The sequence below is a fragment of the Megalops cyprinoides genome, chromosome 6 (genome assembly GCF_013368585.1).
Source record: "Megalops cyprinoides isolate fMegCyp1 chromosome 6, fMegCyp1.pri, whole genome shotgun sequence".
Lineage (NCBI taxonomy): Eukaryota > Metazoa > Chordata > Actinopteri > Elopiformes > Megalopidae > Megalops > Megalops cyprinoides.
In genome coordinates, this window is record NC_050588.1 from 13,714,231 (window position 1) to 13,728,681 (window position 14,451).

General features: G+C 39.4%; 1 protein-coding gene across 1 annotated transcript; it reads right to left on the bottom strand.

Annotated features, from left to right (window-relative positions):
* Window positions 1–956: 956 nt before the first annotated feature.
* On the bottom strand, window positions 957–11,098 carry slc6a14 (solute carrier family 6 member 14). The gene is made up of 14 exons (XM_036530768.1): window positions 11,033–11,098; window positions 10,283–10,451; window positions 9,840–9,971; window positions 7,183–7,344; window positions 6,260–6,395; window positions 5,682–5,814; window positions 5,140–5,280; window positions 3,723–3,951; window positions 3,232–3,357; window positions 2,866–2,984; window positions 2,234–2,333; window positions 2,011–2,120; window positions 1,572–1,739; window positions 957–1,121 (listed from the first exon to the last, which is right to left on the bottom strand). Exons 1-14 carry the CDS (start codon window positions 11,096–11,098, stop codon window positions 957–959), a joined length of 1,956 nt encoding a protein of 651 aa, XP_036386661.1.
* Between the last annotated feature and the right edge of the window lie 3,353 nt (window positions 11,099–14,451).

Sequence of the window (14,451 nt, forward strand, 5' to 3'; positions counted from 1 at the left end):
GGACACAATTTTGTCATTATATATGTCCATTCTTTACATACCTTGACACTAAAAACATGCAATTCTCTCAAACTGTCAAATCACATGCACACAAAAGATTCCATTTGCGCTTCAAGTTTTATTGAAAATTCTCTGTATGTGCTTGACTTAATCTAGGTTCAGAAATAAACCTTCCCACATTTCAAGCTATGCATATCTAAATAGTATACTGATGTTTGGTACATTTGACAAATTTCACAATAAAAAAAACAGGAAAAATGTCTTCCTGACTTAAACATGTCAGTAACTCATCCAGTAATCACACACTTCAGAACCAACTCATTATTTACTGGCAATCACACTAACAGATAACACACAGTAAACCTGGTTCAGTATTTGTTATATTCATGACATAACAAGTAAACCTATTCTTAATTATACATATATTGTATATTGCATCATGTTTAAAATCAACAGCGTAAAATACTTTAAAAAGTATTTTTAAAGTTTAAAAATACTAAAGATTAAAAATGGTCAGGACCACATTTGTGCTGAAATGACTAAAATACTTGGAGACTAAAACACAAGGCCACTGTAGAGAAAAGAGGGTTCAATATCAAAGCGTAAAAAATTTAAAAATCAATACAACTATTAAAGCAATGATGTGGCAATCTTGACCACTGTCACAAATTCACTTTCAGTATGAGAGATCCACTTAAGATCCTAATTCAATGCCACACACTATTCAAGATGCTAGTTTCAAAATTCCAATCAAAACCTAATCTCTTCATGATACATACATATTCCAGCTCAAAGCTGGACTTGGTAAATATACTGCTGTTCAGCCTCCCTCAGCCAAAACATTTAAAAGCTCACATTACATTACATCCACACAAACACACACACTTGTACCCACAGACACGCACATGGCACACAATCCTCCATTCATTCACTCTAAAATGTGATTCATGGAGGGGTTACAGCTTGATGCTGTGTAGATTTGTGATGACACACACATCTGTGTCTGGCTGGCTCACAGAACTCTTCCTCCAATAGAAGTTGTGGCGCTGGTATCGCTCTCCACGGTGGCATTCCAGGTAGGGTCCCCAGTCCTCAGAAGAGGAGCATGCTGTTTTAAACCTCTGGAAAAACACACAGCAGTCATTAGACTAGACTAAGATTTCAATATTAGATAAGATAAGATTCCAATACTAACAATTTGTTATTTGTAATAACAAATAAATAGTTATCTCACATTTTCAGATTCATTGTAAGAGCCACCTAAGGCAAATATCAGCAGTTTAAATCCAAATTATTTTACACACACCTTGGGCCTTTCTGTGAAATTGATTACATACCTTGCAATAATTTCTCAGCTTGCATACTGATTCCAGAGCTTGAAATTAATTTTAACTTGTCTGCAAAAAAGTCATTGGGTGTACACTGACACCCATTTGGGCATACCAGTCACACACCACACACCTGTTTTTCGACATTTGCTGAAGACATCTTTTTAGACAAACACACTGAGAAGACCATTTCATTGTGTTTGTCTAAAAAAAACACTGTTTGTCTAGCAGACATTCCCTCACCTGCCACAGGCTACCCTTAGCCTTTGCCAGCTTCCAGACAGCAATGATAGGAATCCACACAAGGCAGAAGGCCGTCATGCACCAGCCCAAGGACACACCCCAGTCGGGATAAACCACAGAGCCATAGGTGGGAGGGGAGAAGGTCGACAAAGACCATGCCAGAATGACCTGAGGGGTGTAAAGTACTGATAAGTAACCATTGAATATGTAAACATAATTTAAAAAACTCCAAGTTTTTTTAATAAAAAACTTGAAAGTGGAGATCACATTCCAGACATTTTCCTCCTGTCTTATTTTTACAGAAAACAGTGCCAAGACTCTTTTAAGTCACTCTCTTAGACTGTAAAGAAACATATACTTTTCAAAGCAGCACAAAAGCAGCTGGCTACCATGGCTACAACAAACCCGTGATGCCTATAGTAAAAGGGCAGCAGCTTACTATGAGGACGCAGGGAGAGATGAAAAACCAGCATGATCGCCACCACAGCCAGAAGAGGGAGCTCTTGACCCCAATCATCATTTCTATGTCTTTAATGAACCGGTTCCCTCCTGCAAGAGCATTCAGAATTAGACCCACACCATTCCAGCATTTACTTGAGTCTTGTACAGCTTGTAATAGGTTCTGTACCAATGATTTCCAAAACACCCAGACCGGTATTCACCATAGATATAGCACAGTCCAATGAGCTCCAGCACCGCAGCAATCAGAAGAATCCAGCTCCCACAGAAATGGTCCATCAGGGTCACCCAGTATATTCCTGCCTGAAAGATATAGTATGACTCTGATTTTAGGCGTCTTCACCCCAACCTCTGCTCTTAATTGCTCAGTTAGCCAGGTAGTATACTCAGCTTGAACGCTTTCACAAATCTGTACATATTGGTTCTCAGCTAAAGGTTTGACTGTTGCTGCACACTAAAGAATTTTTCCTGCTGCGTATTCTGGGTGCTTCACAATTCCGCATTTTCTTGTATCAAGTTTTACTATAGAAATTTAATGAAAATTAGACTGCAGAATGTCTTATCCAGACCAAAAGGACTGATTTCAATTCTTAAGGCTGAAATTACCCTGACTGAGGTTCCTTTATTTATAAAACTACTTACACAATGTAATTCTAATCTAAAAGCAGACATAGCAAAGACAAACATAAAAAAGTGCTCAACCTCAAATAATCCCTTTAGTAAATATTTTCTGATATTTTGTTGTGTTCCAGAATGTCATAATGTCCTTATATGGTAAAATTGGAACCAAAAGGAGCCGACACAAACAAACCCCGCCTCTTTGCAAAGGACCTACTCGGGTGACGCAGGGCAGACCCAGCAGGAAGAGCATGACGCAGGTGACGACTGTGATGTGACCCCTCCTGGACTTGAAGACACCGGGGAAGTTGTCCTGAAGGGAGGTGGTGATGACTTCTGTTGTGGGGGGTGGGGGGGGCATTTGATCAGTGGGATAGGTTCACTGCACCTCAATCTCACAATTTACTCCCCATGAAAGACACAGTGCTGACACTTTGCCCATATTTGCCCAATTAGCTAGCCATGTATACACTCAGAAGGGATTTACACGGGACCTGCTATTAACACACAAATTTCACACAATCTGCAGGCTTACAGCAGTTGGCTGAAGCCAGGGTGATATTAAAAGTGATGTGTACATTACCTATACTAGCAAACTGGGAGTCCAGGCCAAGGGTCAGCAGCATAAAGAAGAAAAGTATGGACCACAACGGGGACACTGGCAGTTTGGAGAGGGCCTCGGGGTAGGCAATGAAAGCCAGTCCAAAACCTGAACAAATGTAACATATCAGACATTACAGAGATTTACACATAAGCTATAGTAATTCTACTGAACTACTAAACTACCTCCACACATGATAGTATCACTGCCTTAAGATCTATATAGGTGCAAGAAACATATTTACACTTCTTGTATTTTATATGCATCTCATGTGCATTTACTATATCACTAACAGTGATCATCATCATCATCAGGGACTCTCTTCTTTAGACCCTTCTTCAGGGTGATCGACAAGCCACTACCATTAGGAAAAAGCCTCAGGTTTTTACAAAAAGGAGAGTCAATCATTTTGACTGGATTCTATCAAAGGTCCTTAAATTCAAAGTTTGATGTGGTTTGTGCAGCGGGCTCACCATCCTCGGCGACCTCTGACACCGGTTTCCCATACACGTGAGCCATGTGGCCCAAGATGGAGAATATGGCAAAGCCAGCAAAGACGCTGGTGCCACAGTTGGTGACACAGACGATGATGGAGTCCTTGTAGCAGTTGTTATGAAACTTGTTGTAGGAGGACAGGGCCAGCACCCCGCCCCAAGCGATGGAGAGCGAGTAAAAAATCTGCGAGGCTGCATCCTTCCACACCTGCACCACATTGAAAAACCCACTCTTTACTATGTGCCAGAGGAACAAGGAAATTCCAGCAAATTCCACAGGACTACTGCAAGTTTCTCTCTCCTCTGAGTTTTTGCTTTTGATATCGATTGTATTGTTGAATTGTTGACATTAAAGCTCTGGAGTGACACTGCAGGTCAAGGCTTTGTATATCTGAGTTTAGTTCATGAAATTCTTTGTGAAATGCCAACCGGAATGTTTGCAAAGCAATAGCTTTTGGCACAGGACAGCTATGTAAGACAGACTCAATTGTTCAAAACTATACAAATATTTAAGTACTGTTTTTTATGCAAAGCTCTATTTTATATAGAAATTATTAACTAAAATTAATGGCAGGTCAAAATACCATTTCAAATATTAGCCAGATCTAAGCCATTCAATTAATAAGATGCCACATGTATAACCTTAAGCTTATTAATGTTCATACTTATTAAAACGTATTTTTGATTCACAAATGATCCGTTTTAAAGCACCATGATGATGACCCAGGATAACTGCAGTTTTCCCAGAGAAGGGCGATACTGTCCCCACACCAAACTATTGAAGGGTTAAAGTGTAGCATAGTGGTTAAGGAACAGGATTTGTAACCAAAAGGTTGCTGATTCGATTCCCCACTAGAGCACTACTGCTGTACCCTTGGGCAAGATACTTAACCCACAATTGCCTCAGTAAATATTCAGCTGCACAAATGGATAACATTGTAAAAAACCGTAAGCTCTGTAAGTCGCTCTGGATAAGAGCGTCTGCTAAATACCAATAATGTAATGTAATGTTAAATTTATATCATATGATGAAATACAATAAGATATGCAATGGAAATACATTTGCCTTCTTACGAAAGAGACATTTTTGGATGATGACCTGAGGCCAAAGGCATTTGAAAATCATTAGCCACTACAGACCAGTCTCTTCCAGAAAGTTGTCACTTTTTTTCGCCAGCGCTTTCCTCATTCAATTCTAATGACATCTAAATAATGTCTGGTGTGTATGTCATCTTTTAGCACTTCTTTGCAAGATAAGAGCCTGTTTTTATCTAGATCTTGACCTCCTCCTCTCTCCAACCCATTCTCCCCCATCTACATATCTCCATGTGAAAATATCCCAGTGCAAAGTTCACTGCCCACATTGAAGTGTACCAATTTTAGTGAAGCTACTGACCTCTGCTTCGGAGAGCTTGGTGAGATTAGACTGGGTGCCAATGTAGTACTCGATCCCTTCCCTGGCTCCCTCTAGTGTGACCCCTCGGATCAGGAGAATCAGAAGAACCACATAGGGAAATGTGGCAGTGAAGTATACCACCTCAGAGAGAGAAAGGTAGGCAGCAACTCCTCAGTAACAGGAACTCACAACTCAGAGGTTTATGATACAGGACATGCATGATATGTATGTGCTTTCACCAAGGGCAACTTATAGCTTATGTCTTTACATATCATCCATGTCATACATGTGCTATCTACCAGTCAAAGTATAACATGGCAGTGGCAACGGGGTGTAGTGGTTGAAGAGCTTGTAGTTCAAAGGTTGCAGACTGAATTCCCAGATGGGGACGCTGCATTTGTACGCTTGCAGAAGACAGACTTGTGTGACACTTGACAGACTCAGTGTTTGGCCTGAGACATTGAAACCAATGTGTCTCAGGCCAAACACTGAGCTATTTTGTGCAGGATGCCCTTTCCCTCATCACAGCAGGGTGCACTCACTTTCCCTGAGGATTTGATGCCTTTGTAGAGGGAGGCGCCAATCAGCAGCCATCCCAGCAGCAGACAGAGGGCCAGGTGCCACACCACCTCGCCCGTCTCGTCCATCCCTCCAGAGCGGTGCAGAGCCACTGAGCTAAGGAACAGACCCAGAGCATTGTCTTTGAATGTAGGCTGGCCATACTTCAGCCAGTGAAAGACTTATCAGAATCATCAGTGTATGCCTTCATCAGCGGACGGCTACAGAGAAACATATGGCCTACGTTACATATTCTCCACTTATTCAGCTGGATTTGTACATGTAAGTTTCACCAAGAGTACATTCTCACAGTGTACAGGAACAGTTCCCGTAAAGGGATTCAAACCTCCAGCCTACTTTTTATGAGTACAAACTACTACTGCACTTAGAGTACCTTATACAATAACAACAAAGACAGCTCAACACTGTGTGCAATCCTCCAAGATAAGCTGTACACAATAAGTTCTTAAAATATATCTGAACATGACTTTACATTCCACTTAAAAATATGATGATTTCATTCTCAGTGACCTCCAAGAGAGATAAAAAATAAACTACTTACTCCCAGTATTGCTCACTAGGGCTTTGCACTGGAACAGATATGATGTCTGATGCGGGACACGTTTCATTGAGGTCAGTTATCCATGTCATGTTTACCACCGTAAAGCTCCCATTGCCCGAGGTCACGTTGCATAAATCTGAAGGGGAACAGGAACAAACACCATACAATATTGATATCTAAGGGTTCTGAATCGAGATCCTGCTCAAAGGCAGTCATGACTGGGTAAATATCCACATTTATGTCAACAAATGTCAAACTAAAATTCTGTTTCAGAGTATGGCTGATTATAAGGGTGGATAAAGAAAATTCTCTCGCCAATCTCCTCTTTTATACAAGATTGCTAATAATTGAAATCTTCTCATGAGGGAATACATGATGGAACTGTATCCTTATAAAACTTGCCATTCCAGAACTTGAATTCTTCCATGGCACATCTGTAGTTTCCTCTGACTCAGTAAGATCACCAAATTAACATATAATAGTGCTATAATCCAGGTTAACATGCACCGAAGACTTTTGTTTGCATATTTATTTCACAAAGACAATATTCTGTTCTTTATAAACACTTTTCATGAACAATAGTATAGTAATAGTAATAGGCTCTCCAAGAAGTAGTAAGGAAAAGATTATCCTTGATTTCATAAATCTAACATTAGTACACAGAATACTAAATACCAAAGGTACTTTTTACTGATGGGTTTGCACAGGAATGTAGGAGAACCTTGTACTCTGGCCTGTATTTATAACTGTATTATAGCTGTTGGAGTGTATTGTCACTATATTGTATATTGACTTATGTCACTGCTTTATGGGAAACATGCCTGCACTCACCTGTGTTTGGAAATTTCCACACACACACACACACACAATATAAAACTGTAAGTCTGTTGACCAGGGTTGAAAGACCAAAATGGTAGACATACCTACTGGCATCACACTGCAGTTCCCATCTGACCAAGAAAAACAGTCACTCCAAGGCAATGGGGATTGGAAAGACGCAAATAAATAGTAGATGCTGTATGCCACAATGACATTGTAGTAGATAGCTACTAATGTGCTCACCAAGACCATTGTGACCCCAACACCTGGAAAAGGACAGAAACACTTTTAAATCATTCAAAATTGAGTTACAATTTCACTAACTCACATTTATCTTTGTGTTTAACCAAATCTCCTCACAGTGTCTGAGCTGATCTGTAGGGCTGATTCTTAAACCCATGTGGTCAAACCCATTTGTACAAGCATTAACTGAATCCCATTCTGCTAACTGGTGTCCACCAATGGTTCATGTTTTGCCTATGAGTATCATTCAGCAACTATGAGCTTTCATTCAAACCAGTTAAATAAACAAGACCAGGATCGAATGTTTTTCATATACAGGCATTCCCCACTTTTACAGCATAATGTGCTCCTGGAAACTCCAGTCATCAGGACTTAAACAAACAGTTACGGACAGGGGATGTGTACCAGAACACAGGCTACATTTGTTTCTTGAGATTGGGATTAAGTAAAACATGAGATCTTGTAGGAAATTCAAAGGATGAAAGACACAGAAGCTGATCAGAAGGGGAACTGCTCTTAGAGAAAACTGTTCAAAAAGTCTGTCAACACAGATTCTCCGAGTACACTCTGGAAAGATGCACAATGTCATAGCAGGGTGTGATGACTGACACCACAAAACAGGACCACCTGGCCCATATCTTATGATATGTGACATCATACTGGAGATGAGGATGGATGTAAGGGTGGATGCATGACACAGGGTGTGCCTTCAGGAACATAACATTCCCTTTCACTATCAATGAGAGAGATAGAGACAGAGATGTCAGCAAGCCTCTCTAATGATTAACACTTGAAAGACTATCATGTCTACTTATAGAAATGAACGGTTTCTACGTGTGTGCAATGGGGTGTGCACGTAGGCAGGTGTGGAAAACCTAATCAGAATGTGTGCATTAGTTGGGCGTTTTCTGCGAGCAAGCATGTGTCAGTCAGAGATCAGTTAGTTGTTAATACTGTATAAGTATTTTTACGTTAAAATACTTACACATATATAGCATATTATGCATATTCAATATTGTGACACGTACTGTGATGTCTGGGGATTACTGGACATAGAAAACAGTCCTCGGACTGGTGTTTAATTATGTGTGGGTGAGACAGAACAAACAAAGGGTAATATAAATACATTTTTAATTTCTCCTCAAGGATTCACAGAACCAGATGAATGTTTCTTGAGAGCCCTTGCCATCCTTTTGGCTCGATCACACTTTATGTGTACCCTTCATCATTACACTGATCATTGGTCCGTACTTTTTAAAGTTTCTATGACAAGGCTAGAATGCCAAGGGATGTAGGCCCATATAGGGCATTGGCACTAAACCTCCTACAATACTTTAGCCTCATCTTTCAAAACTGTTGTGTGGGGCATTCACAGTTTTTATACAATTTCAATGTATGAAACTTTGATTTGAAAACTAGCCCATTATTCCAGTGTAGGAACATCAGTCTTCTGACATCTTCCTTTTCACCTGTCATGTTAATGGGTTTAACTGATGATACAGATGTTTAAAATTTCCATCAATTTATATTAACTTCAGATTGAGTCGTAAAACAATTTATTGGGCCATGCAAAGCAGGGATCACATGTAAACTGTATAGAGGAAATGCAGGTGCACTTGTGGGGAACTTAAAATTGCCAAGCCAACCTGACACACAAAGCGCATTTATATGAGTGAACTGAATGACCCATTTTTGTATGCTAATGTGCATACCAGACCTTTGTTATGTTACTCAAGGACATTCCCAAGCTAACTGAGTTTTTTTTTTTTTTTTTTTTTTGGGGGGGGGGGGGGGGGGTGGACAAAAATAGATCAAGGACACAAACCCACCTTTAACACAAGGGTTATCAATGTATTTAAACTTTAGTCTCTTAACTTCTGAGTTGGCTCTGGTTACCCATTACACCACTTAGGAAAATGGCCCCATCCATAGCCCTAGAGTCAATTTGAAAATGACCTTCTAAACCCTACCAAGTCAATGATTTGAAAAAATCCAAAAAATCCAAGATTTGACCATTCCAAGAATTGGTCAAAGTCAACTGTCCCTTAAAAAGGCACATTCATAAATGTGAATCACTTTCCCAGGCGTACTTTTCTTTTTAGCATTTGTTACCATTACATTTTGCCGTAAGGTGTACAAGACTTCACAAGAGAAAATGTGAAAACAACCCTAAGGATCAATTTTAACAGGGCTTTTAATAGTGTAAGAGTTATAAAGAAAGTTCATTTTATTTAAAGAAGAATTTAATTCATTTACCTTTTATATAAAAAAACATTAATAAATGTTTTAATAAATTAACATAACTAGGTAGGTTAATGTGCAACAGTAACCTACAGTATACACATACAATGCCCTACTTCACCGACAATCAATCCCACTCAATTTGATTTAATTTTACCATTTGTTTATCCTTTTACATATTTTGGGAGAACAGGATTGAAAAATATAAGCATTGCCCATCAAACCTTAAACCCTGTGGTGTAGGTGCGACGCTAGACCGACCACGGTGATGGCTTACCTTGCAGTATTGGTACAGCCTTCCATGCATTGATAGGGCCCTGGCTACAGAACTGCCCGAAAGAGCACTCCATGAAGAAGAGAGGGATTCCAGCCACGGCAAGCATGATGGTATAGGGTATGAGAAATGCCCCTGAAGGCAGAAAAGGGAATTATTTTTCCTAAGTCAGCATACTTATAAAAAGCAGGTACTCATTAAGTATAAAATACGTCAAGCAAAAACAACCATTATAGCATGAACACATCCATGCACGATTATAGTCGCACACCACTAAGGACAAGATACCCATTTTTTTTATTCGTCTAAGAAAAGATCACAAACGTTGCACGTCAAACGACGACATGATATAATTTGGTTTTCATATAGTGTGCATCAGTGCTCAGGTCAATGCACATATCCATTGAAATGCGCCCTGAGATCAACAGTAAGATGAAGCCCCCCACCTCCTCCATTTTTGTAGGTCAAGTACGGGAATCGCCACACATTTCCAAGGCCGACGGCATAACCAATCATGGACAGCATGTACTCCCTCTTATTGGTCCAGTTTCCTCTGTCCGTGTTTTCATCTGTACTGCTGACATGAGGGTCAGGCTGATCACATACCTCCTTATCCTGAAAAAATACGCACGGTAGAGTTCCTGTCGTCAACATATATATATATATATATATATATATATATATATATATATATATATATATATATATACACATACATACATATTATATATATGTGTTTGTGTATGTTGGATTTAAAATATATATAGAAATAAAACGTGTGTAAAGAGATTGCAGTCTAACAGTTATAAGCAGTTTCTATATGTTTAACATGCATGTGCGTTGTCCTTTCTTGTGCATTCACTTAACATCGGTAGATGTAGACATGGAATAGAACTTATTTTAAAACCCATGTGCATCATGCGGCCGATTTCTGATGAACAGAAGAAAGACGTGTAGACGGCCATCGTGTGGTTTCTTTCTTTAATTCCCTGTATTGTTTATGGTATAAGTTTCAAACCGTTAAATGAAAACAGAGGAGAGTTCACAAAGGAAATGTCAAGGTAACCTACTTGAACCTAATGATGCATTTCGATTGTAAGTAACCATTCTTCGTAATGTCGCATTATAGAAGTAGTCATATAATTGGTGACACGTTCATATATTTAGCATATTTATTAGAGAATCTTAGCTCTTACCGTTTCGGTTGCATTGGTGTTTTTAAATATAAGATCCCTGAAGTAAGTCAGTCTGTATTTCCTCATTCTGTGGTCGACTATGCAGTTGGATGCGGTGCTGCGCTCAGGAATGAACACACCTGTTGTCTACAGCTGACAAGGTGCTCCACCGGTCTTCTTTTTAAGCCGCCCCGCCCTTATAATCACGACTTATTTGTCACTGGATACGAATCGATGACAAAGCATCTAAACTTTTTTTTCAGCGTGGTTCGGGTTACTTTTTTTCTTCTCAAGAAGCTGAAAACATGTTGAGCTGAGCAAGTCTCGTCATAATGGTGTTCTTTATGCCATGAGATTTTTTTGTCTCGGTTTTTTTGTTCTTATTTTGTTCTCGTTCTTGTTGTTCTTGTTAACATGTCCTATCTATCCATGAAACAATGCACATACGAGTATTGAGATCATCCAAGTGGTTCCCTGAGTCATGTATTCTCCAGGTTGTTGGATCCCACAGACCACTATGATTATAGCCAGATATGAGAATGCTATGTGGATTATCTCAGGTAAAAAGCAGCTTTCAGGCACCTGTGACAATGTAGGTCATGTAGGTTTAGACTGTGGGCAGTGACAACATGACAGCCGCAATATTTACTTTGCCATGTGTTTTGTGTTGAAGCACATGACAAATGCTGACACGTACACCTGCTGCATTTACCCATTTAGACCAAAATGATGTTACCTGTTTGGTATACACAGCTGTGTAATTTCCCTATTTTAGAAGCTGGCTGATTTGGGACGAACAACGATCTGTCCTCAGCAGACTGAGGACCCATTGTTTACGAAGAGAGGAACCTCTCCAGTGACAGCCCCCCGTCCTCTAGGAATGCACGGGGAAGTAAGGGTTACTCTTGCATTCCAAAGCTTTGTCAGGTGTTCTGTTTGCCTTCTAATCTTCACAAACACATTTGTGCACAACTTCTATATCCTCAATACTAAGACCTTGTGGGATCACAGGGAAGTTTGGGGGAGCTGTACTCATTTGACGTTAATCAATAGTTTTTTCAGGATTAAGTGTTTTGAGATGTGGTTAATAACTACATAACCAGGGCAGGAAAGCCAGATAAAGAGAAGTTGCGGTGAATGCTGGGAAAATTAAAACGAGAGCCAATACAATCATGGTCTGCTAAGCCTGTGTGTGCAGACTCCACTTTTGCAAAACAACCAATGAAATATTTTGCCATTAATTTCTCTGTAAGTGTATTGTACATTCATCAGTTGTTTTACTTTCACCTACTCCTTGATAAAAATGCATTTTTATAACAGGTCTGGCTCACTCCTACTCTCTGTTGCATTACGATATGCACGTAATTTATACAGTTTATGACTTACGAAATACTGCTGGCATCCAGATCATTATTTTGTCATTTGTGTTTTGCCCTTGTGTCCTCTAAGTTTCCTTGAAGAAAAGGGTTCAACAAATAATAATATTAAACAATAACACAACAGCAACAACCTTACATACTGTATAACGGTAACATATATAGGAATACAGGAAAGAATATAGACCACATGTAGAGGACTAAAAGTGTAATCAACACAGCATTTTGCCTGTAATGGGTTTCACATGGTGGAACTCAATAAAAACTGACCTACCAATCTTTCATCTCAAAAGTCCTTCAGTGTTTATCTCAACACTGCACGATCCATCATCCTCCCCTGTTAAGGTGGGGGAGGGAGCTATAGTAAGAGGCAAATATTGACAAATGGGGGGTTGACACTTCTTCAGGGCTTTTAATGAGGAGCTGTGATGGGCACTTTAGACCTTTACTGATTAACAGGGCAAAACAGGGGATAAACTCATTTGCTATTACAGTATTGACATGTTTTAACCTTCCTCACATGACTGGACTCACTAAGAATTCAAATGACAATGCCAAACCTACAATGGCGCTGTCACAATTATCTGTCTGCTTCGCCACATACACCGTAAGCAGAATGTTGAGCTACTGTAAGCATGAGGTAAAAAATATACAACAACACAGGCATGATGCACTAACCAGAGAGGGATGAACTATCCCAGCCACCAGCCCTGACACTCTGACACTTTTGTTAAAAGTACACTTAGCCTCTTTGAGAGCATGTAACCGCATTAGCTAATACATAATTACAAGTAATACCCCAGACAAAAAGTCACCAAGACTCATCCTGTATGAAGAGATATATAATGTAGGAATTGTGTGTTAAAGTACGTGTCATATAATATGACAGTATGTGCAACAGCATGTGCTGTGTACTTCCATAATGTACTGAACACATAGTGTTCTGCCCTGTTCTGATTTGTTGTTTAATCACTGTTCTGTAGAAAATGTAACACCACAGTCGACCGTTAGACACATGGAAATGTATGTATTAGAATCAGTTATAGTTGTAGCGAGGAAAAAACAGGAAGTAGTTTCCTTCCTTTCAGTTGTAAACGAAGGTGCAACAGTAGTGAACGGCCACTCTTTTTATCGCAACTGATTTTCCTGCTGTAGCCATCAGAAAGCGATAGTTGTAAGTTAATTGTTGTTCATATGTTTAACATTCTGTTTTGACGTAATTGATTGTTAATAGAGTGTTTTTTTTTTTACCATTCGTTAGCATGTTGCTAATTTGTATTGTTTTCTGTGATGAATACGTTAGCTACTGTGTGATTTGCTATCAGTAGACCGTTTATTTAGAACACTGACATTAAGAGAATGAACAAATTGTAAGTTTAAATTATACTTACCTGAGTAGATTAGTTTTAAGTCTCACTGTGGCCATTTCTTTTTTCTTATACAGTTTTACCCTTATTCATTGTCTGGGTTTTTGTTCATCTGATTCGTCTGCTTCCACTGTGTTTTGGAAACCTCATTAAAGGAGCAAGGAGGCTCACTTCCCGACTCATGAACACAGTTTGGCTGGCTGTTTATCTGCGTTCAACACCAGAGACAGTAAACACGTAGAGAGAACAGCACAACTAGCCACATTTGTACTGCTATTATTACAAATGCAACGCCACCCAACATTCCCATTGCTCTTCCGTGTATTTTAGCACTTAAGTAAGGTCAGGTTTTGTGCCACCTATGGCTGGTAACATGGCATCTGTGTATTCCTTTGTCACCACTTAGCAGACCACAAGTGATTGAGCTCTTATTACAAGATGCATATTTTGTGGCATATTCTTCAGCCAAAGCATCCAAAGCCAAAGTTTCCGCCATAAGGTATCGGACAAAGTGTTTTAGCAAATCAGACGAAAGGGCTAGCCAGATGATAAATTCTTTATTTAATGATATATTATATTACTTAATTATATTTTATGAGTGTGTTTCGTTGTAGAAAGTGGAGGTTTAATTGTGTTGTATTATGGACTGGATGTGTGTCTGTAACTGAAAGTTAGAATTTATAATGTTTTTATAATA